We start from the raw sequence: 24,396 nt of genomic DNA, 5'->3' as shown, positions 1-24,396 counted from the left end.
AAAGGCAACTTCCCAAGGTTCAAAATACTAGCATAGGTGCTCTCCATTTTATTCAATGACAAACCAAGAACAGAGAAGATCAAAACATGACATCATTCCAAATACAGCATTTACTGTGTGATTAAATAATCTCCAAGTACTACCCCACCCCAGGACCTTCCAATCATTCAATCAATTACAAAGTCCCTCTTCTAAATACTACTCCACCCCTAGGCTGTACCTTCATTTAGTCCACCACAAAGCCCCTCTTCTCAAATGGAGATTAGTTTCCAAACATAAGTAAAGTACATTCATTTGTTCAACCATAAAACACAAAAAGGTAAAAAGTTCCCCACCCCTGGATCACAATTGAATCTACCCCAGAGTTACAACAAGTTTAAGCACAGCACTTAATACCCAAATGGAGGTCTTTTCTTCATCTTGACAGGAGGCAAGTTCTCAGCAATCTTAGTTCCTGGGGAGACAAGGATTAGCAAGGCCACAAGATACATTGCCAGTCCCTTCATTAATTCATCCTCTATCTGTAGAACAGTCCTAGAACCCCTGAAAACATTAGCAAAACCCTCTCCCAGGATTTCTGTAAACATACAACAAGAAAATCCTTCTTCAGGGCTTCTGAACCAACAGAAAGATTCCCAGACCCCTGCAACAACAGCACTGTCCTTCACCAGTGGACAGTATTCACTCGGTCTGCAGGACAGTCTCCAGACCCCTGCAACAACAGCACTGTCCTTCACCAGTGGACAGTATTCACTCTCTGTCTGCAGGACAGTCTCAGGGGCTCTTAGCCAACAGCCAGGTTCCAGAACATCTTCAACAAAAGGACTGTCTTTCACCAGTGGACAAATCTGGCAAAACAACATCAAAACAGACAGACAAAGTACCAGCAAAACAGCCATGTCTCCTCAGTCCTTGGCAGCTCCGGGGGGCAGGTCTCAAAAGTCCAGGACGATTCAAAGTGGCAAAACAGCAATTCTCTCAGTCTCTCTCTCCCTCCACAAGGTGCTGCTTCCAAAAAGTTCTTCTGCCTCTCTCGTGTCTCTCCAAATCTACATCACCAGCTCCTCCCAGTTCAGGACTCTCTTTTTACATCAACAAGTCCATCCCACAGGTGGGATTAACAAGCTCTGGGTTTTAACACAATCAATTTGAAAATCAAGCCAATACAGGGGAATCTTTAATTGCCATTACTATCACAAACCCCCATGACACATAGGATATTTCCTACCTTCCTGTCTCCAATAGGAGGGTCACCATGACCCAAAAGTCCCTAACACCCCAATTATTCATCAGATATTGTCTGCTTTCATATCCATGTTTTGATTATATTAAGGTAGTTGACATTTATCTTGTTGTGACACTGATGGCATATTTTGTCTGTTTCCTGTTTGCAAGATATGTAACTTCTGCTTTTTGACCTTACTGACTTACTTTTGACCTTACTTGACTTACTGACTTACTTGACCTTACTGACACCCCACCTATAACGCCAGCAGATTCTTTTGTGGTTGGATTGTACATCTCAGTCCCTAATTAATGGGAACAGGACAGGACAAATGGAGGGGGGATTGGGGGAATTTGGGTATATAAACCAGCTTTTTGCCTCCTGTATTTCAACCTCTCCTACCAGACTGCTTCTGGTTGTGATGATGTCCCCTTCTAGTGAGACCGTATAATAAATCTTTCCTGCTTTACTTAGAGATGTCTCTGCTTATTTCATTGGACAAAAGGGGGCATTTTGTCCCACACAAACCTTTCTTTAAGAGATATCCATCTTTCTAGCCCAGGTACAGTTTTTTCTTTTCTGACTGGCTGCATTTTGAATCTCACAAGGAGGCAGACTCAAAGATTTTTACACAGACACAGAGCAGACAGATATAAATAGAAAGCACAGATAGCAATAACTTTTCTTGGTCTTCCAGACTATACAAAGACCAAGCACTATTATAGTTTAGTAGTCTCATAGGATGGGAGTTGGGGCTGAATGCCAGTAAGCCTAAGGCAATCCCTCCTATGGCCTTATTTATCTCTTCAGTGGCACCCCACTGAAGGATGAAGAACTGAGTTCATAAAGAACTCGCTGTGAAATCCCCAAGAAGAGTGCCCTCTGTTTAGAGGGAGTTTGCTGGCCACCATGGCCCAAGCGATCCAGTCAAGCCTTCCTGGGTGCTTGGAGGACTCCCAGCTAAGAGAAGAGAAAAAGATAGGCTCACCTTCGGATTAGAAGGGGTCCAAATCAGAGGAAGGGGAGCTCAGAGTCAGCGACTCAGGCCCATCCAGGGAACGCCAAAAACTTCTGTTGCAGTTTCATGATGTGTTGGTGGTGGAACTGTCTCAAAGAATTCAGTCAGACCACCTCTAATCCAAGCACAGGCATTTATTGAGATCGACGCCTCTCATGAAGCAGGCTAAGTTCCAAGAGGAACCAGCACCTTCAGAGAGAGCGAGATGGATTTTTATAGGTTAAAGATGCAATTACATAACAGAAATTTACATAGAATAGAGGAATATCACCAATATTAAAAAGGCAGGAGGGGTTTGTTAAGGGATTAGGTAATTGAGGAGGGGTCCCATCTGTGGTTCAATGGTTAAACATTCTGGTCATGCTGCCCTCCAACTGGCTAGCTATTGTGGTCCTGTCTGGTTAAGACAGATAGTTAGGTATTGTGGTCCTGTCTTGGGCTAGATGGATGATGTGACTGTGATTGAATACAACACACCTGTTTCTGTAGGAATGGGTCTGGGGGCAGTGACCAGGTAGAAATAGTAGCTTGGTCCCCATCACATGGACACACCTGCTGTTTCTGTGGGAAATAAGAGTTCAGGGACACACCTGTTGTTCCAGTGAGCAGTGAGGCATATATGAAGAAGTTAGGGTATTTGGGGGGGAGGGTGAGGGGTAGCTAGGTTTAGTGGACCTGCTGCTCAGTGGGGCCAGGCCTATAATGAAGTTAGAATATTGGGGCTGGGGGCAACTTTATTAGGATTCTATCATTGGGCAAAATTTAGATTGTGAGCCTAAGCTCCTGTATATTGGGAGTGAAGGTAAGTGGTGGGGGAAAAAGGGGGGGGGGGGTCTTTTGGGTATATATAGCCAAGTTTTGCTTTCAGTTGTTGGCCTCTCCTACCAGTCTGTTTCTGGTGGTGATGATGCCCCCTTCTCACATACACCACTGTTGATTTTATTTGAGTAAGGGTCTTTTGTCCCACACAATTCCCTTGATAGGGGAATCCGAAATGGGACTTGTGGGTCAAAGTCATATTGAGTCTAGTGTCCATCAGACCCTCTCGTCCAAAGAGGAATTGACCACACCCCTTTCCATTTGCAGAAGGAAAGAGAAGGTTGATTGGAAGACCTAGAGACTATTGCACATTGGAAGGAAGGAAAGGAAAGAAGGAAGGAAGGAAGGAGGGATGGAGGGACAGAAGAAGGAAGGGATGAAGGAATGGAGGGAGAAAAGAAAGAAGGAAGGAAGAGGCAGGGAGGGAGGGAGGAAATGAACATTTAAGTGCTCACTATTTCACAAGTGGATCTTAATAAAACTTCTGAAAAAGGTACAATTTAGGCTACTATTAAATTATGCCACGGATAGAATTAAAAACAAATACAACAATTAGGAAGAATAAATTTCAATTTTAAAGATATTATTCAGGGGGCAGCTAGGTGGTGCAGTGAATAGAGCACCAGCCCTGGAGTCAGGAGGACCTGAGTTCAAATTTGGTCTCAGACACTTAATACAAAAACTAGCCATGTGACCTTGGGCAAGTCACTTAACCCCAATTGCCCCGCAAAAAAAAAAAAAAGATATTCAAATTCAGTAAAATATTTCATGTATGAAATGAAATTTGCCTATACCTATTACATCTGCCAGATTGCACTCTGTTTCGACTGTTTTAAATTTTAAACATCAGTAAAAGCCCCAAGTGGTCAGTCACAATTAGAATGGAGGAACCGAAGTAAGTTCTCTTTCTTTCTCTTTACAATCACTGTGCCATCATCATTTCCAATCCTGAAGTACAGGCCTGTGTGTGTGGTGCCACAGGACTGGAGATACTGTGCCCCTCAAACAACTCAAATAATTCCAAACTGTTAGAATCTTGGAAGGAATGCTTGCAACTGGGTCTCAAGTGTCTGGGGGTGATTTTTTGGAACAAATAGTATAACTGGGGGTTCTCCAAATTAAATTTCAATGTTTAAAATTCTCTGCAGACAGTGCACCCCCATTTAGCCCATCACTGTGGTCTTGCCCTTGCTGTACAAGGACTCTCATATGCCCTTTCACTGTGCAACCACTAGGTGGCAGAGGCCTGCTAGACCTGTAGATTTGAGTTTGAACTCCATGACCCTGGCCAAGTCACTTCCACTCTGGTTCTCATCTACAAAATGAAGCTGCTGGACCGAATGACCTCTATGAATTCCCTTCCAACTCAAAATCTATGATCCAATGAATCACACACAGTCAATCAACAAGTATTTATTAAGTACTACCATGTGCTTAATATACAAATACAAAGAATAATCAATCCCATGTAAATATATACATAATAAAAAAAAATAAATGCAAAGTTGTTAATTATAAGGTAGTTTGGGAGGGATAGCACTGGCAATTTTGAAGTATTAGGGAAGTACTCATATAGCATGTAGTGGTGCCTGAAATGTATCTCAACAGAAGAAAAAGATTCCAAAAGGTAAAAATGAGGAGGGAGTGCACTCCAGGTATGGGGGACAGCCAGTGCAAAGACCTGGAGAGAGGAGATGGAGTGTCCGGTCTAGTTGACAGCCAGTTGGGCTGGATCTGAGTGCTGGAGGAGTGTTCAAAGGGTCTGAAAAGACAGGTTGGGCAAAGTTGTGAAGGGCTTGAAAAACTAAACAAAGGAGCTCAAAAAGACCAGGAGACGTGGCATTTAAGGGTTCATTAGTTAAATGAATTTTGGTTCATCAATGAAATGGAATTGCTGTGTATTGGAACAGTATTTCTTACTGTGCAGTAAGAAATGACAAATATGCTGAATGCAGAGAAGCATAGAAAGACTGACATAAACTGATGCAGAGTGAACTTAGCAGAACCAAGGAAACAATATACATGATGATCACAACAATGTAAATGGAAATAACAGCCAGAAAAAATCAAAAGGGAATGTTGCAAAATTACTAATAACCAGCATGGTTGAAAAGACATTTCCACTTTCACTGCTTTGCAGAGATAGGAGGGCAACAGGTGTGGTACATTGTACATATTTCAGACTTTTTTGATTTGTTGACCAATTTTGATGTTTGCTTGTCTTTTCTGGTTTCTTTTCCTCTGGAATTAAGGTTTCTGGGAGAAATATCAACCATCTCAGATATACAGATGAAACTACTCTGATGGAAGAAAGTGAAAAAGAATTAAGAGGACTCTTGATGAGGCTGAAAGAGAGTGTAAAAGCTGGCTTGAAGCTTAACATCAAAAACTAAGATCTTGGCAACTGGTCTCATGGATTTTCTGGCAAATAGAGGGAGAAGAAATGGCAGCAGTGTCAGATTTTATATTCTTGGGCTCAAAGATCACTGAAGATAGCAACTCCAGCTATGAAATTAAAAGAGGCTTGCTCCTTGGAAGGAAAGCTATGGCAAATCTGAACAGCATACTAAAAAGCAGAAACACCACATCGCCAACAAAGATCCATAGAGTGAAAGCTATGGTTTTTCCAGTAGCAATGTATGGCTGTGAGAGCTGTACTATAAGGAAAGCTGAGTGCTGCAGAATCAATGCTTTCAAATTGTGATGCTGGAGAAGACTTTTGACAGCAAGGAGATAAAAATGGTCAATACCTAAAGAAATAAATTCAGACTATTTATTGGAAGGTCAAACACAGAAACTGAAGCTTAAATACTTTGGTCATATAATGAGAAGACAAGGACTTATTGGAAAAGACCCTGATCTTGGGAAAGTTTGAAGGCAAAAGGAAAAGGAGATGGCAGAGGATGAGATGGCTAGGTAGTGTCTTGGAAGCCATGAACATGAGCTTGGACAGACCTGGGGAGATAGTGGAGGACAGAAAAACCTGCTATGGTTCACGGGTTCATGAAGGGTTGGAACACAACTGAACAAAAAAAAACAATAAAAACTATAGGAGGTAGGTATTATTATTATCCCTATTTAAAGATGAGAAAATTGGGGCAAATAGAAGTTAAGTAGCTTGCCCAGGGTCGTACACCTAACAAGTGTCTGAGGCTAGATCTAAACTCAGGTCTTCCTGACCCCAGGTCCAGTGCTCTATCCACTACACAACCCACCTGCCCAACAATAATACTGTGTCAATAATAAGGAAAGGAGATTTTGTTGTAGTCGAGACATTGGTTCTCTTGATCTCATCCTGATTTCCTCCTTAGGCCTTTTGCTTTCTTAGATCTGTTAGCGCATTATTACTCTTTGCCTTCTCAATGTCTTCTAAACAATTTACTTTTCTCTTTAGAGAAACGTCTTTCACAAGGAATCCTTCCACCGCACATCGATTTCCTCCGTGAATGTTTAACTTTCTTCTTGGGGTTAGTTTAAATAGCAAATGTCCTGCTTATCTTTGGGTTATTTTAATGAAATGACACAAACTTCTTCCTTTGGATGAATGTCCAGTTTTTCTCTTTGGTGCTTAGGCTCAATATTGCAGGATATAGTCTTTTGTGAGTGCCAACTGATTGATCATCTTTATTTTTCAAAATATCACATTTTTCAGAATATCACAATTTTTCCTTTGATTTCTTATAAAGACCAATCCTGTGTTATTCAGATTCATTGTTCTTAGAAAATGGAAGGATTTTTTCCCCTTGTCCCCTAAAAAGTATATTAGATGATTGTAGCAGCAAGCACCCCAGCGTCCCCAGGGTGTCTGCCAACACAGGTTCTTAGATCTGCTTTGATAAAGGAAAGCAACTCAAAATGGGTTACAAGTTTACTTTAATCAGTCAAATATGTATCGGTTACCTAGTTCAGGGGAAAAAGGTCAGCACCCCGAACTTCAGAATACACAGACAGAATTATCAAGTCAGAGAAACAGATCAAGTAGACAGTTTTCCAAGCTGTCCAACCATTACATCCATACCAAATCAATATCTGGGTTTCAAAGCTGGGTTTTTCAAAGCCAAGGCGGGGCTCTCAACAATGGCTTCCCAGAATCCAGATAAAACACAGAACACTTCTCAAAGTGAGCCCCAAAACAAAGCCTCTCATCAGGGCTTATATAGCCTTCTCCTGGCTCAGAGAATGTAACAACTTTCTTGACCCACTGGCCAATCACAAAGTATCTACTGAAAAACAAGCCTCCCATCCCAGGCTCCAGGTGCACTTTAGCCTAGGGGCAGGGAAGATCTTCAAAATTTACATTCCCATTACATTCAGCCTCAAGATCTTTCATGCCCATGAAAGATTTTTTCATGCTTCCAAGCACAGAGAGGGGGCTGGGCAGCAAAACCAACAAGGTGAGGTCCTTGGGGGTCCAAGGCACTTCATCCCACCCACCATAGTCACAAGTCCATCCTCCCCCTGGGTCCCAAACTGTGGGATGCAGCAAGGAAACATATTCAGTGCCCCTGCTTTGCTGCTCAGTTCTTATCTTTTCCTGTGGCTGAATTCTGAACTCCTGGGCTCCTTCTCCTGCAGGCGGCAGCCACTCCTGGCTTCTGCCCAGGTCCCAATGCAGGCAGCTCACCATTCCTGCTCTCAGCTCAGCGAAGTCTGCATGCAGGCCATTCTTCTCTCCTGGTCCATAGCTCCACAGAATCACAGCTACCACAACTGGGAAACAAACAATTATCCCAGCCCCCATACTTTCCTTTTACTCTGCAGATCCTGTTCATGACGCCATTTTGTAGCAGCAAGCACCCCAAGCGTCCTCAGGGTTTGCTGCCAACACAGGTTCTTAGATCTGCTTTGATAAAGGAAAGCAACTCAAAATGGGTTACAAGTTTACTTTAATCAGTCAAATATGTATCGTTTACCTAGTTCAGGGGAAAAAGGTCAGCACCCCGAACTTCAGAATACACAGACAGAATTATCAAGTCAGAGAAACAGATCAAGTAGACAGTTTTCCAAATTGTCCAATCATTACATCCATACCAAATCAACATCTGGGTTTCAAAGCTGGGTTTTTCAAAGCCAAGGCGGGGCTCTCAACAACAGCTTCCCAGAATCCAGATGAAATCACAGAACACTTCTCAAAGTGAGCCCCAAAACAAAGCCTCACATCAGGGCTTATATAGCCTTCTCCTGGCTCAGAGAATGTAACAACTTTCTTGACTCACTGGCCAATCACAAAGTATCTACTGAAAAATAAGCCTCCCACCCCAGGCTCCAGGTGCACTTTAGCCTAGGGGCAGGGAAGATCTTCAAAATTCACATTCCCATTACAATGATATAATTCTGAAATTTGCCTGATGTTTTGCAGTGAGACAAACTAGGTGTTTCTTTCATGTTGTCCTCATGGATTCCACTGAGCTCTATTTTGCCATCTACCTCCAGTCTTTCTGGGCAACTTTCCTCTGTGATTTGCTGAACTGTAGTATTCAAGTATTCATTATGATTTGAGAGGGGAAGAATGCTTATAGTTCTTAGATTTTTCTTGTCTCATCTATCTTCAAGTTTATTATTCTTGTTTTGGAATTCTCTCATGTCTTCCATTCTTCATGATTTTTTAAAGTATTCAAGCCTCTGCATGACAAGTCTGTTATCTTTTTTCAGTGAAGTTACAAGTTTTGGAGACTGTTTCTATCCTTTCTTCTCAGTTTTCCTTTCTCCAGTAGGACTTCATTTATTTCTTAGAAACTCTGATTTCTGTCTTTATTCACTTAATTCTTAGATTTGCTCTTTTAAATTACCCTAGAAATTCCATGTGATTATCATATCAGGTGAACTTGAAGAATTTGTTGCAATGTCTTCACCGTCTTTAGGATGGCGTTTGGCTCAAATTCCTCTTCTGTAAAATCAGCTAGGGAAGGAAGTGGCAAACCATCTTTGCTAAGAAAACCCCTGATTGGGTCACAAAGAGTCGAACATGACTGAAACAACAAAAATCATTGTTAGGGGAAATAATACAAAGGAATTCCTATTAGGCAAGGAAAACAGATAGTGGAAGGTAGGGTCCAGCAAAAGACTAGTCACTGCTGGAGAGTAAAAGTAAACAGAACACTTTCAATTACTCCTCTGGCTTTTGTATTGGCAGAAGTCTGAGAATAGAACATTGGGGATAGATCACAAGTGGAAGAGTGAGAGTGGGGTCCCACCAGCAGAAAAGGAACATACTCTGGTAGCATCATCAATCCATTCTTAGATACTATAGAGGCAGGAGGGACTGATAGGAAGGGTCTTGGAACAAACTTTGTAAGCTGGAGTCCTATGTCATTACTTGCATAGCTCAGAGAGAATTGAATTAGAGTTATAATTCAGATTCAAAGAGAGGATGACATTGCATCAAAATGAACAAATGATAAGGGCAAAGAACAGGAGTTGATTTTTAATGCTATAAGAAATAGGGAGCCACAAGATTGTGGAAAGAGGAGTGACATGGTCAGATCACCTGTAGTTTAGGAAAATCATTTTGGCAGCTGTATGGAAAATGGACTGACATATAGAGAGATCTGAGGCAGGAGACCAATCAGGAGGCAATTGCAGTTGTCTGGACAAGAAGTGATGAGGGCCTGAACCAAACAGGTAGGCACAGGACTAGAAAGAAGGAACCAGACTTGAGAGATGTTGTGTAGGTAGAAATTATAGGATCTGTCCATGTACATATGGGTATTGTAGTGTAAGAAAAAGCAAGAAGTCAAGAATGATGATGAGGTTGCAAATGGTGAGTATTTGGAAAGATGGTGATGCCTTCAAGAGAAATTCAGGAGAGGGAAATGATTTTGGGGGAAGATATTGTATTCTGTTTTGGACATAGGGAGTTTAAGATGCTCATGTGATATCCAGATTGAAATATCCATTAAGTGAGACAGCTAAGTAGTTCAGTGAATAGAGCACCAGCCGTGGAGTCCTGAGGACCTGAGTTCAAATCTCACCTCAGACACTTAACACTTACTAGCCTTGTGACCTTGGGCAAGTCACTTAACCCCAATTGCCCCTCCAAAAAAAATCAAAATATCCATTAGGCAGTTCAGAATATATGACTAGAGTTTAACATTGGCAATGGTAAGCTCTCCTCTACCAAATTTAGTTTTTAAGACAAAGGCATCCTGATACTCAAACCACAGGGAAAAAATATCAGAAAAATAGATCAATTTCATGAATGAATTTGGAAAAATTGTAAATAAAATCTTTTCAAGGACAGTATGGCAGGGTTTTCGTAAGATAATTCACTATGACCAAATTAGATTCATACAAGGGATGACAGAATGATTCAATATTAAGAAAACAATTAACATAACTAATTACATCAACAATGAAGAGAACAAAACCCATATGATTATCTATCTATCTATCTATATATATATATATTTATGGGTTAACAATCTTGCTTTAATCAATCAAACATATCATTTACCTAGTTCAGGGGAAAAAGTCAGAACCCCAAACTTCAGAGTACATGGACAGGTTACAAGCAGAAGTTACAAGACAGAGAAACATTTCAGCAGACAGTCCTCCAACTGTTCAACCATTACATCCATACCCAGTCAGTTACCAGGGAGGGAAGTATCAATATCTGGGTTTTCAAAGCCAGGGGACTCTCAATGGCTGCCCAGAGTCTCCTCTGGTCAAATCACACAACACTTCTCAAAGTGAGCCCCCCATATGATTATTTTACTAGAAATTAAAAAAAGCCTTTGTCAAAACCCAGCAATTATTTATGTGGAAAACTCTTTAAAAATAAAGGCAAAAGCATGGAAAAGACCTCCTTTAACATGATCAAAAGTATCTAAAATGGAATATGGATTATTTAAAATCAGAAAGAAACTATCTGCATTTGTAGATTGGTAGGTACTTATAAAACCTAAAAGGCAGCTAGGTGACCCTGCAATGGATAGAGGGCTGGGCTTGGAGTCAGGAAGACCTGAATTCAAATCTGTCCTTGACACTTACTAGTTGTGTGGCCCTAGGCAAGTCATTTAGTCTTGTTTGCCTCAGTTTTCTCATCTGTAAAATGAGTTGGAGAAAGAAATGGCAAACCACTCCAGTGTCTTTGCCAAGAAAACCCCAAATAGGGTCACAAAATGTCAAACATGACTGAAAATGACACATCATAAAATCTAAGAAACTCAAAGTAGTGGAGACTATAGTTTCAGTTAAGAAAAAAAATATTTTAAAAAATCATTAGTATTTCTACTAATAAAAATCAGAAAAAATGAGAGAAATTCTACTCAAAAACAGAATGTGTAAAGTTTCTGGGAGCTTATATACCTAGACATACAAAATGTATATAAATAAAACATTCTTTACATTTATAGATAATTGGAGAAATATTCATCGCTCATTTTTGAATCATGCCAGTATTAAAAATAATGGTATTGCCTAAGCTAATTTACAGATTTAATGATATATTAACCAAATTACCAAGGAGATTCTTTACAGAACTAGACAAAACAACAAATTTCTTTTTTGGAAGAACAAGAGGTCTAGAATCTTAAGGGAAATCAGGAAGAAAAAGTACATATGAAGAGAGATTGGAATTACCAGACCTCAAACTCTATTATAAAGCAATAGTTATTAAAAATTATTTGGGACTGGATAAAAATAAAAAAGCAAGTTAATGAAATAGATGAAAATCATTAAATAGGAATAATTAAAGACTGCAGCTTAGTGTTTGGTAAATCCAAGAATATCAGTTAACTAGGGGAAGAACTTTTTTTGCAAGGAAGTAATAAAACTGGAAAGTAGCTGGGCATAAATTAGGTTTAGCTATATGTTATAGGAGCTCACAGTATCTTATATAATTTTTATTGTTCTTTGCATATTGAAATATTTGCTAAGGATTACTTTCATAATTAAGAAAATTTTAAGATGAAATTAGCTTTAGGACAGTATTCTACCACAATAAGTTCAAAATGGATACATAAACTGAATATAGATGGTTCTTTTGTCTAAAAAAATTGGACAAGAGCAGGAAGAGGATGATTTTGGAAAAACCTAGACTTACACGAACTGATGCAACAGGAGAACATTACACATGGTAACAGCAATATTGTATGATGAAGAACTGTGAATGACAGCTATTCTCAGCAACACAATAATCCCAAAAGACTAATGATGAAGCATACTATCTACCTCCAGAGAAAGAATTGCTATTATCTGAATACAGACTGGAACCTACTATTTTTCATTTTCTTTCATTCTTTTTTTTTTTTAATTTGAGTCTTGGGCAGTTAGGTGGCACAGTGAATAGAGCACCAGCCCTGGAGTCAGGAGGACCTGAGTTAAAATCTTACCTCAGACACTGAACACTTACTAGCTGTGTGAACTTGGGCAAGTCACTTAACCCTAATTGCCCTGCCTTCCCCCTCCAAAAAAAATAAAATAAAAATTTGAGTCTTCTACAAAATGACTAATATGGAAATGCTTTACATGATTGCCCATGTATAACCTATATCTGATTGCTTACCATCTCAGAGAGGAGGGATGGAGGGAAGGAAGGAAAGACAGAATTTTGAACCTAAAACTTAAAAATTTGTTTTAAAAATTTTTTAAATGTTTAAAAATTGCTTTAACATGTAACTGTGGAAAAATGAAACATTGTATATTAAAAAAAAAAAAGAGTAGGAGCAGGCACATTTCACAACCATAGCCAGGGGAGAAGAATTCTTATCCCAAGAGGGGGTGTAGATCATAAGACAACATAAGCAATTTTGATAGTACAGAATTAAAAAGTAGTTGTGTGAATAAAATCAATGAAGAATGAAAATGTTAAGTGGAAAAAAAATAGTTATCAACTAGTAGTGATAAAAGTTTGATATCATATATGATTGACACAAATATATAACAAAAGCCTTATTTCTTAAATGAAGTTGTCGAGAGAATTGAAAATCATAAATGATCATTTGAAGACATGCTCCAGAATACTAATAACACAAATACAAATGAAAACAACTCAATTGCACCTCATAGCCTGAAAATTGGTAAAGATGATAAAAAAAAAAATGAGATAACTCAGTCTTCAGCAGGGCTACGGAATACTCTGTTGATGGGAACTATGAATTGCTTCAATCATTCTGAATATTAACTTGGAATTATGCAAGAAAAGTGACTAAATTGTCGATACTTTTGATTAATAATTTTTTTTTTTACTAAATAACCTACTCTTACAGAATGAGTGGGTTAAAGAACAAGTCACAGAAACAATAAATAATTTCATTAAAGAGAATGACAATAATGAGATAACATCCCCAAACCTATGGGATGTAGCAAAAGCAGTAATAGGAGAAACATTTATATCTCTAAATGCTTATAGCAATAAATAAAGAGCAGATCAGTAAATTGAGTATGTATTTAAAAAAACTAGAAAAAGAACAAATTAAAAATCTCCAATTAAACACCAAATTGGAAATCCTAAAAACTAAAGGTGATATTAATAAAATCAAATGTAACAAAGCCATTGAATTAATAAATAAAAGTAGGAGCTAGTTTTGTGAAGAAAAATAAAATAAAATAAACTACTGGTTAATGATTTTTAAAAAGAGAGAAGAAAACCAAATCACTAATATAAAAATAAAAAGGGTATATATACCACTAATGAAGAAATCAAAGCAATTATTAGGAATTATTTTTTCAATTGTATACCAATACATTTAACAATTTAAGTGAAGTGGAAGAATTTTTATAATACCTACATTAACAGAAGATGCAACAGAATATGTAAATAAACCCATTTTAAAAAAAGAAATTAAACAAGCCATAAAAGAATTTCCTAAGGAAAAAGCATCAGGACCAGATGGATTTACAAGTGAATTCTACCAGACATTTAAAGATCAACAAATATGGTTCTGATACATAAACCAGAAAGAGCAAAAACAGAGAAAGAAAAGGATAGACCAATTTTACTAATGAATATGGATGAAAAAATCCTAAATACTAGCTAATAAGCTACAACAATATGTCACAAAGATTATACATTGTGACCAAGTGGAATTTATGCCAGGAATATAGGGATGGTTTAACATAAGGACAACTTTTAATATAATTGATTATATCAATAACAAAAGTAACAAAAATCATTTGATTATATGAATAGGTGCAGAAAAAGCTTTTGACAAAATAAAACACTCATTCATATTAAAAACATTTGAGAGGGGCGGCCAGGTAGCACAGCAAGTAAGAGCACCGGCTCCTCCCAGTTCAGGACTTTCTTTTCACGTCAACAAGCCCATCCCACAGGTGGGATTAACAAACTCTGGGTTTTAACGCAATCAATTTGAAAACCAAGCCAATACAGGGGAATCTTTAATTGCCATTACTATCACAAACCCCCAGCAAGCATTACTTATAATGAGGATAAGCTAGAAGCATTCTCAATAAGATCAAGAGTGAAACAAGGATGCCCATTATCACCGATATTATTCAATGCTGTATTAGAAATGGTAGCAATAGCAGTAAGAAATTGAAAGAATTAAAATGGGCAATGAGGATTAAAATAAAACAAAACTATCTTTTTGCAGACTATATAATATACTAGGAAAATCTTTGCAATTCAACTCAAAAGTTAGTTGAAACAATAATTTTAGCAAAGTAGCAGGATATAAAATAAAACCACATAAACCATCAATATTTCTATGTATTACCAATAAAAACTCTGCAAGAAGAGATAGTAAGAGATGCCCATTTTAATAGTATCATATTTTTTTCCAATTATATATAACTTTTAATCATTCATTTCTCATAACATTGTGAGTTCTAAATTTTCTCCCTCCCTCTCATCCCTTTCCCTCCCTAATAAAGTAAGCAATTTGCTATAGGTTATATATGTGCAATCATGTAAAACATTTCCATAATAGTCAGTTGTAAAAGAAGAAACAGACCAAACACACACACACACACACACACACACACACACAAAAGTGAAAAATAGTGTTCTCTGATCTGCATTCAGACTCCATCAATTCTTTCTCTGGATGTGGATAGCATTTTTCCTCATGAGTCCTTTGGAATGGTCTTGAATACTTGTATTGATGAGAAGAGCTAAGTGAAGCATAGTGGATCATGGTACAGTGCTGCTGTTATTTTGTACAATGTTCTTCGGTTTTGCTCACATCACTTAGCATCGGTGTAATGAGAACGTAAATTTTAAAGATCTTCCCTGCCCCTAGGCTAAAGTGCACGGTGGAGACTGGGGTGGGAGGCTTGTTTTTCAGTAGATACTTCTTGATTGGCCAGTGAGTCAATAAGGTTGTTACATTCTCTGAGCCAGGAGAAGGCTATATAAGCCCTGATGTGTAGCTTTGTTTTGGGGGCTCACTTTGAGAAGTGTTCTGTGATTTGATCTGTATTCTGAAAAGCCGTTGTCCAGAGCCCCCCCGGCTTTGAAAAACCCAGATGTTGACTGGGTATGGATATAATGGTTGGACAGTTTGTAAATCTGTCTACTTGATGTTTCTGTCTTGATAATTATGCCTGTATACTTTGAGGTTCAGGGTGCTGACCTTTTCTCCTGAACAAGGTAAACGATATATGTCTGACTGATTAAAGTAAGCTTGTTAACCCATTTTGAGTTGCTTTCCTTTAACAAAGCAGATCCAAGAACCTGTATGGGCGGCAAACCCTGAGGACGTGCTTGGGGTGCTTGCTGCTACAATCGGTTAATGTAAATCTTTCCAGGTTTTTTTTAATCCACCTACACACCATTTTTAAAAGAATAGTAATAGTAGATAACATCCATATACCACAAATTTTCAACCATTCTCCAATTCATGGGCATCCCTTCAACTTCCAATTCTTTGCCATTACAGAGAGCTGCTATAAATATTTTTGTACATGTAGGTCCTTTTCCCTTTTTTATGATTTCTTTGGGATACAGACTTGGTAGTGGCATTGATAGATCAAAAGGTATGCATAGTTTGACTGCTCTTTGGACATAGTTCCAAATTGCTCTCCAGAATGGTTGTGATCCAAAATTATACCCAAAGAGTTATGAATCATGTATACCAAGGGTGGGCCTTTAGGTCTCCAAGTGTGACACTTTGACTGAGGCTACAGGCTCCCCATCCTTGATGTATACCTTTTGACCCCACAATACCACTATTAGTCTGTTCCCCAAGGTAATCAGCAAAAATTAAGAAGAACCTGTATGTTCTAAAATATTTATAGTGGCTTTTTTTTTTTTTGTGGTGGCAAAGAACTGGAAATTGAGGAAATGTCCATCAATGGGGAGTAGCTGAACAAGCTGTGGTATATGATTGTGATGGAATACTACTGTGCTGTAAAAAATGATAAGCTTGTTGATTTTAGAAAAACATGGAAAGATTTGCATGAAATAATGAAGATTGAAATTAATAGAACCAAGAGAACATTGTGTATAGTTGTATATTGTTCAAAGAACAACTGTGAAAGGCTAAGTTATTCTGAGCATTATAAATACTCAAATCAACTACAAAGGACCTACGAAAAAAGATGCTATTTACCTCTAGAGAAAGAACTGATAAATAAAAGTATGCATAGTATGGTTTTGCATATATACATGTGTATGTATGTATGTGTGTGTGTGTGTGTGTGTGTGTGTGTTTGAAATGGTAGCCTTCTCTAGTGTGGGGTGGGGAGGGAAGGAGACAGTTTAAAACTTAAAATGTAACTTAAAAAATTAGACTTTTTTTTTGTTACAAAGAATTAATCATTCACCCATCCCACCTCCCTCTGAAATAGCTGTTGGAGAAACAAGAAATGCAAATTACCAGCCATATGAAAAACACCTAAATCACTATTCATAGGAAAAATTCAGATCAATATACCTACCTTTCAGGTTTCATTCCACATCCACCAAATTGGAAAAAAATGCCATAAGACAACAATAGTTCATGTGGGAAAGGCTGTCGGCAGTCAGCTTACTAGGAGTTTCTCAAAAACAATTTACAATTATCTAAGAAAAATCATGAATATGCTCATACCCTTTAGTCTGATGATCTTAATGTTAGGCATACCGAGCCTATTGAGGGAGGTCAATGACAGAGATCTCAAGATATTCACAGCAGCATTTTTGGTAGCAAAAACTCCAAACCCAGAAGCAAAGAGGATATGCATTGATTAAAGAGTGTCTAAACAAGGCTCACGGCATCTATTCAAAGGAGGGTAGTGTGTTTTATTATCGCTCTTCTGGAACCAAGATTGGTTGCTGCATTTCATCTCATTAAAAATCCTCTGGAAAGGCACTGTTAGGCGTTATTGTAATGGCAACAATCTACGGATTTTTCTTTGTTAAAAGGGAGGATTCTGTGAAGGGTGTGTGACTGGGAATTAACCGTGACATAAAAATCAAACCATCAATGAGATATTCAAAACAATGAAAACAAATAAGTAAATTAAGGTATCTCAACAAGAGGAAAAAATTAGATGAGAAAATTTTTTCCTAGCCTCTGCATATATGCATATATATATATATATATATATATGTGTGTGTGTGTGTGTGTGTGTGTGTGTATACATATATATATATAATATCAAAAATGCTTTCTGGTATCCTTTTATGAATTGGTTGTTTTAGGTAATGAACTATTATTGATCTTGCTGCTTTGTTTTTATCAGGAAGAAGTATATTATTTGTATGTTATGTAGTAAATGACTAATGTGGTGTATGGAGACCCTGGTCTTAGATTTGGGTTCGAGTTCTGACTCTTTGACACATACTGTGTAACCCCAGACACATCACTTAAATTCTTGGTGCTAAAAACAATATATTCCTGAACAAGTAGGTACTGAACTGTACTGCAAGGGAGAATTCATGCTAAGGGAATTCCTTATACCAATGAATCCAGTATAAACAAAAATCTAACTACAAATTTAACCTTTCAGATTTTGTAAAACTGTACACCCAACTCTACCTCAGTTTTCCTTTTAAATCCAATTCTCTTCTTCCTGTATCTCACTTCTTCCTATGCTATCAATAAAATGTACAGCTATCATTGGAATCAAAACAATTTCGTGTGTTCTTGCATTTTGAAATATGAGAACATTCTTGTTGGAAAGGAATTCAGTAAGTTGTCCATAGGCCAGCCCCTACTAAAATGCTTGCTAAGACAGCAGCACACTCTCTAAACAGGCATATCCCTACCTCTGGCTTGACCATTCTTTTATTTCAAGAAAAAGCATATTGTTGTAGTGAAAACGGTACTAGTCTCAGAATGAAGAGACCTAAATTCAAACTTCAGCTTTGAAATTTATTCTTGGAGGTCTTCGTAGTTCAAGGGTCACTGATAATCAGGAAAAGACTGCATACGTGAATCTATCTAAAACAGGGACCTATATTAACAGGGGAAAGAGTAAAAAAAAGTTTAACTAGGACTTAATCTTTGAAAAAAATGAAACTAAAGTTATGAAAATAAATTTACTTTATTTTATATTTAACAAAATTTAGGTTACAGTTGCAACTGTGTGCTAATTTATAGAATAAACAAAGAATGAATCAAGTGCTGGGCTTTTGGGATGTAATTTTTTTTTCTGACAAAACTGTATGCAAGTTGTATGTAAGCAAGATAAGTCATTCTTTATTCCATGATTTTTGTAGAATTATTAAGAAGATCACCAAGCAGGATAGAAAGGATCACAGAAGACAAAATAGGCAAGAGGAAAAAAACTAAAAAGTGCACAAACAAAACCAATGCAGCTAAAATTAGAGGAGAAGCAGGTAACTGAGGGGGAAAAAAAATTTTGCAGCAAGTTTCTCTGATAAAGGTCTTATTTCCAAGATATATAAGGAAGTGATTCAAATTTATAAGAATTTAAGAGCCATTCCCCAATCAATAATTGTATAAAAGCCTATGCACAGGTAATTTTTCAGAGGAAAAAATCCAAACTATCAATAAACCATGCAAAAAAAATTCTTCAAATCAATAATAGCGAAATGCAAATAAAATTCTGGGTTTCAACTTACACCCGGATTGGCAAAGTTGACAAAGAATAAATGACAAATGCTGGGAGGGCTATGGGAAAACAGGTATATTAATGTATTGTTAATGCAGTTGCAAACTAATCTGGTCATTTTGGAAAACAATATGCATCTATGCCCTGGAATCATTAAGTGGTGCATACTATTTGACCCAGTGATACCACAACTAGGAGTATGCTTCCGATTAAAGAGCAAAAGGAACTCATATATTCAAAAATGTTTCTATCGGTTATTTTCCTGGTGGCAAAGAATTGGAAACTGAGGGGGTACCCATCAACTGGGGAATGGCTGAACAAATTATGGCATGTGAATGCACTGGAACATCATTATACTTAAGAAATAACAAAAGGGATCGTTTTAGAAAGACTTGTATGAACTAATCCAGAGTGAAGTAAGTGGGACCAGGAGAACAATTTATACAATAAAAACCACATCATGACAAATCACTTTGAAAAACTTAAGAAGTCTAACTCAATTACTAATCCCACAATTCCAGTGGACTAATGGAGAAACCAGGCGCAAACTGAGAGAGCTATTTTTTGGACATGGTCAGTGTGGGAATTTGTTTTGCTTGACTGTGCATATTTGTTACAAGGAAAAAGATAAAAAATCCAACATGCCAAGCTATGTTTCATTGAGTCATTATGACGTACTTAATGTTTCAGCTCCAGATCAAGATTTATAGAATGGTGTTACTAACAAATTAATTTAATAGTATTATGCAATGAAACTCTAAAAGGTTTTTAAGTCTTTTAATAAAATACATCATTCAGGGGAAAATTTAGGTACTTAAAAAAAATACCCCATATGTTCATTATATAAACCTCAAAATCATCTGAACCATTGTCTATCATCCCAACCAAAATTGCAGATTGCTCCCTTAATTAAGGAAACTGGAAGAAAAGGTTCAGGAAACATAATGATAAAATTTATTAGGAAACTCTATATTTAGTGAATATGAAATAATTCTAAGAATGCAAGCTTTAGCAGTGATTTGTCTTTTGTAGCCTCTGGTATGTTAAAGGTAAAAATGTAAATAAATTCTTTTAACTTTTTCATCATAAAGATATTGGTAAGGTACTGAAGCTCATGAGAAAAAAGGGCACCAAGAAAAGGTACTTATTATAATGCTATCACAATTTAGAAAACACTAAAATCATGAACTTTTGTTGGAAAAAAAAAAACGAAAGACAATGACCATCGTTTTCACAATCAATCTGATTTAAGGAATGAAGCAAAGTGACAAATTTTGACTTGTGGGCTCCTTTAAAAAGCAAAAGCTAATTTTACTTTTAATGAATGTCAACTACATATTTTAAAGCTGTCTTACCTATTAAATTGCCAGATATAATAAAAATATAGTATTTTTAAAGAAACTAAAGAAAAATGCAAAATCAAAATTTTTTTACAGAATAGTATAAATGTTTATTTTTCCTTATGATTTATCTTGCTGCTTTGTTTTTACAATATAGAAAAGTGTATTTTCTGAATAGCTCTAGTAAATATAAATTTATTTTTTTTCTACTTTTGGATGTAAATAGAACTAGAAAATGATATACCCAGCCCACCCCAAATATTCTTTTTAAAATAATTGAATGAATGTGATTATTAATCTTGTTGAATGATTGGATGCAAATGGCTAAATACAAAAGGAAAACATTTAGGGAGTACTATATGGGGAGGAAAAAAATCTTAATACTTTTGATAGCTTGTTGAAAAACCAGAGAAACTAAAAGCAATTGATTGCACCTTCAACTCTTTAGAAGAAAAACATTCTCAACAGTGCCATCATACATAATCTACAATTATAAACCAAATTTCACAAACATTTTCTGCATACAGTATATATAAATACACATCACAAAGGTGCAATTAGAATTAAACATAGAATATGTACAAAATGAACACAGAAGTTTAGTTGTAGACAAAAAATTACTGTCATCTTTTAAAAAATAACTTGATTAGGTATTATTTTATCCACTTACACTAATTTACATTTATACAAATTTTAATGGAACATACTAGTTCAATGTGCTATGAATAGCTGTACTATCTACATTTAAAGTTACTGCACTGTTACTTTGAAATTCCAAATAAGAAAAAGAAGAGACTTTAATGAATAACGGATTTTCCCCTTAAGGATTATTAAATGCCTATCTTCTACCTGTTGAGTGGACATGCTCACACATATGTATGCACTTCACACATGCTACAAATTCCATTGTGGGAAATATGACAATCATGTACATGTAATAATTACCAAGAAGGTAAGCTAGCTAAAAAAATGGCTGAATTCCAACATGGTTATTTCTTTTTCATAAAATCTAGAGTTCTACTGAATCATATTCCTAAATAAAAAAGGTTTCTGAATTACAGAAAATTATTTTCATGTTTTTAGTAATTCTATGAAAAAAATCAGACCTTCACACATCACACTACCATCTCCTAATGACAGATTTGGTTTGGATAATCCTGATTCTTTACCGATGCACTGTAACATCTTCAATAAAAACACATCATATCAAATTTGTCTTTTAAAAGAAGCAAATATTGTGATAGCTTTGTTAGGAGGCACACTTCTGTAAATCAAATCAGATTCACAGATCAGTGTTCAAAAAGTTCTCTTTCCACAGAGAAAAAACAAACAATCAGCTCTCATGGCTTTGATATCTAGATCTGTTGAACCCTCAACAAATGACATACTTGATCAATACATGTAAATATGATTACTTGGTGACATTAACAGATGTTTACTTTTAATCATGTCTAGTATTTCCACTTTAATATCTAGGAAACTTTCTGACCATTTATTCCTGTTCTACATCTATACCAACACTTCGAAAAAGACACCAGAGAAATCCCAGAGCACTTGTTAATCAGTCCCATTATACAGAAATATATTACCCGTCCTCGGATATTTAGCTTACAATTTTTATTAATACATTATAAGATCTTTTTAAAAACAAAATAATATTCATTTAAAAAGCTGTGCCTGTGGATTACTATCCTTTTCACACTTAAAATATGGCAACAGAGCATTACTCCGCTTTCCATCCCACAGAGTTAATTTTTAAAAGGGAGTGCTGACATTTTTGTAACAAACTGTTTCTTATTTTTCTCTAGAATGAGTTCACATGTATTTTCTAAGATCAAGCCTTTGACCTAGTAAGTGTTTCTCACCAATATTTCTTCAGCTTCCATTTCAATAAAGTAATGCAAGGCTTTCCACCATAAATAACAGATAATTTATAAATGCTCTCCAGGTAAAAGAATCAGAATGACAGAGAATCTAATTCTAAGGAACTTAAGCCAATAAATTCAAAAGCAAAACAACACAAGAAAAATTCAAATTCAGAGAGTTCTAAGTAGATTTACCTAATTTAAAAGAACTAATTCCTCATTAAAAATGTCTTCTTTTTCAGTATTACGAATCCTAGCTCTTTTGAAAACAAGCACTGAATTCCCAATGCAGTCACTCTCTTCTCTCGCTCTTTTGAGTGTCGCAAGTGTTCCTCACTGTTCATTTCTCAGTTTTTGTGCAAGACTTAGCAATTCATGGCACAAGGGTCGCTCTTGGCCTTTCCCGCAGAGTTGATGACTCTCATTAAGCACCGTCCGAACTCCTCCAAGATCATCCGCTCGGCGGCTGCTTTTGACTTGCCCTTCTTGTCTGCTTGCTCTGCCTGGGCAAGAAGGCAGTTACACGTTGCCTCTGCTACTTCCTTGGTCACAAAGGTAAATGGTAATCTGAAAGGGCAGCAAACAAATCAATCAGTAATGACACACGACGTACTTGGTCTAACACTTGACCGAAATTTTCTTTTAATGAATAATACTGCACTTTATCAGGACAATAAACAAATGCTTCTGAAGAAACTTATGAACCAAAGATCAGATTATGTTCAGCATCTGAACCTGATATTTCACAGATGAAAACTGGTGATTTGTGCATATCAATTGATTCTTTAATTGCTATTCTCGGCACCGCGTACAGGCCATAAATGAGAAATCAATGAAAGGTTCTGTCTTGAAGAATCACCAGGTTTGGAGGAAAGGCTGATGGAGAGAGACAGTAGGTATTTAAAACAAATATCTGTTGAATGAATTAAAGATAATAGAGTTTTTTTACTATAACACTTTTACATTCTGAAAAATTCTCACACTGAAAAAGTCCTTTAAATTTTAAAATCAAGAAAACATTTAAGAGTATAAGAACTATTTTCTTGACAAACTATTTGAAAATAGGAAGAGTTTTACATATTTCAGTGTCTTTTCTTTTTCTTAAAGCAATTGGGGTTAAATAACTTGCTCAAGGTTACACAGCCAGGTGTTTCTGGGTGGGTGCTAAGTATCTGAGCCCGGATTCAATCCCCAGGTCATCCCGACACTGGGGCCAGTGCTCTTACTCGCTGTGCTACCTGGCCGCCCCGCAATGTCTTTTCTTTATGCATTACAAGGTTCAACCCAGAACTCTGGGGAAAAAAATGAAAGCTGCTTTGCAAACAGAGCTCCACCACAAATCCAGGCTTTCTCAAACACTGGCCTTTAATTTTAGTCAAGAATATTCTATCACATCAGGCCCGTGCTGATCTGTTCCTAAGACCTTCTTGAGGCTAAGTATAGATTAGCTGCTGCTTTGTACAGTGTTTGGCACACAGCAAGAGTTAGTGTTTGCAGACGGGCTGAGAAGCAATACATAACCCCAATGCTTAAATATGGGCTGTCTGCTGAAAAGCAACAGAGACCCCGATTCATCCTTCAAAGCCAAAAGGCTTCACTGGGCAGTGGGAGAGATGCAATGAAGGTTAGCGACGGGAAAAGGGTAACAACCTGCAAATGAAGTTTAATGCACTTAGTCCTAAATGTCTTAAAATTAACTATCTTTCTAAATCATTTTAAATTAGGAAGTACTTATAATATAGAAGTTTCATCATATAACTGTGGGCAATGAAATGTTTTGTTAAAAACAGAACACTATCAATACAACAACCTGCTTGTTTCTTTGTTTCCTCTTTGTTAACCTTGTTTCCAGGTTATTAAAAGCTTTGAATGTCAAGCAGAGAAGTTTATACTTGAGGTAGATAGGAAGACATTGGAGCACACTGGGTGGGTGGGTGGGTAGGTGGGTAGGCAGTATGTGTGACACAGTCAGATCTATGCTTTCAAACAAAGTACAATGACTAGAGTGGGGACAGACTTGAGGCTGGGAGACTTTTTCAATACTCAAAGTAAGAAGTCAGAACTGGACTTGTGGCTGTATGAATGGCAAGGCATATTCATTCCTGCTTTTTTTTTTAATGCTTTTAACAGAAACAGGCATTGCAGATTGTCAGATCTAGACAAATA

General features: G+C 37.0%; 2 protein-coding genes across 6 annotated transcripts in view; one reads left to right on the top strand and one right to left on the bottom strand.

Annotated features, from left to right (window-relative positions):
- The window catches only part of COPS4 (COP9 signalosome subunit 4), a 314,835-nt gene that overhangs the window by 179,365 nt on the left and 111,074 nt on the right, over positions 1–24,396 (top strand). The window lies entirely within an intron of this gene.
- LIN54 (lin-54 DREAM MuvB core complex component) overlaps positions 19,788–24,396 on the bottom strand; it is a 70,997-nt gene continuing 66,388 nt past the window's right edge. For 4 of the 5 annotated variants that reach the window (XM_069092265.1, XM_069092281.1, XM_069092301.1 and 1 more), the window contains exon 13: positions 19,788–22,797. In XM_069092265.1, the coding sequence (XP_068948366.1) occupies positions 22,596–22,797 (202 nt within the window). In that variant the 3' untranslated portion in view covers positions 19,788–22,595. The remainder of the gene's footprint in view (positions 22,798–24,396) is intronic. The other variant, XM_069092290.1, reaches the window with a different exon arrangement.

This window comes from Petaurus breviceps, unplaced genomic scaffold (assembly GCF_028583685.1).
Source record: "Petaurus breviceps papuanus isolate PSGF00001 unplaced genomic scaffold, PetGlider_PUasm1.0 126, whole genome shotgun sequence".
Lineage (NCBI taxonomy): Eukaryota > Metazoa > Chordata > Mammalia > Diprotodontia > Petauridae > Petaurus > Petaurus breviceps.
This window is presented reverse-complemented; position numbering and strand designations above follow the sequence as displayed.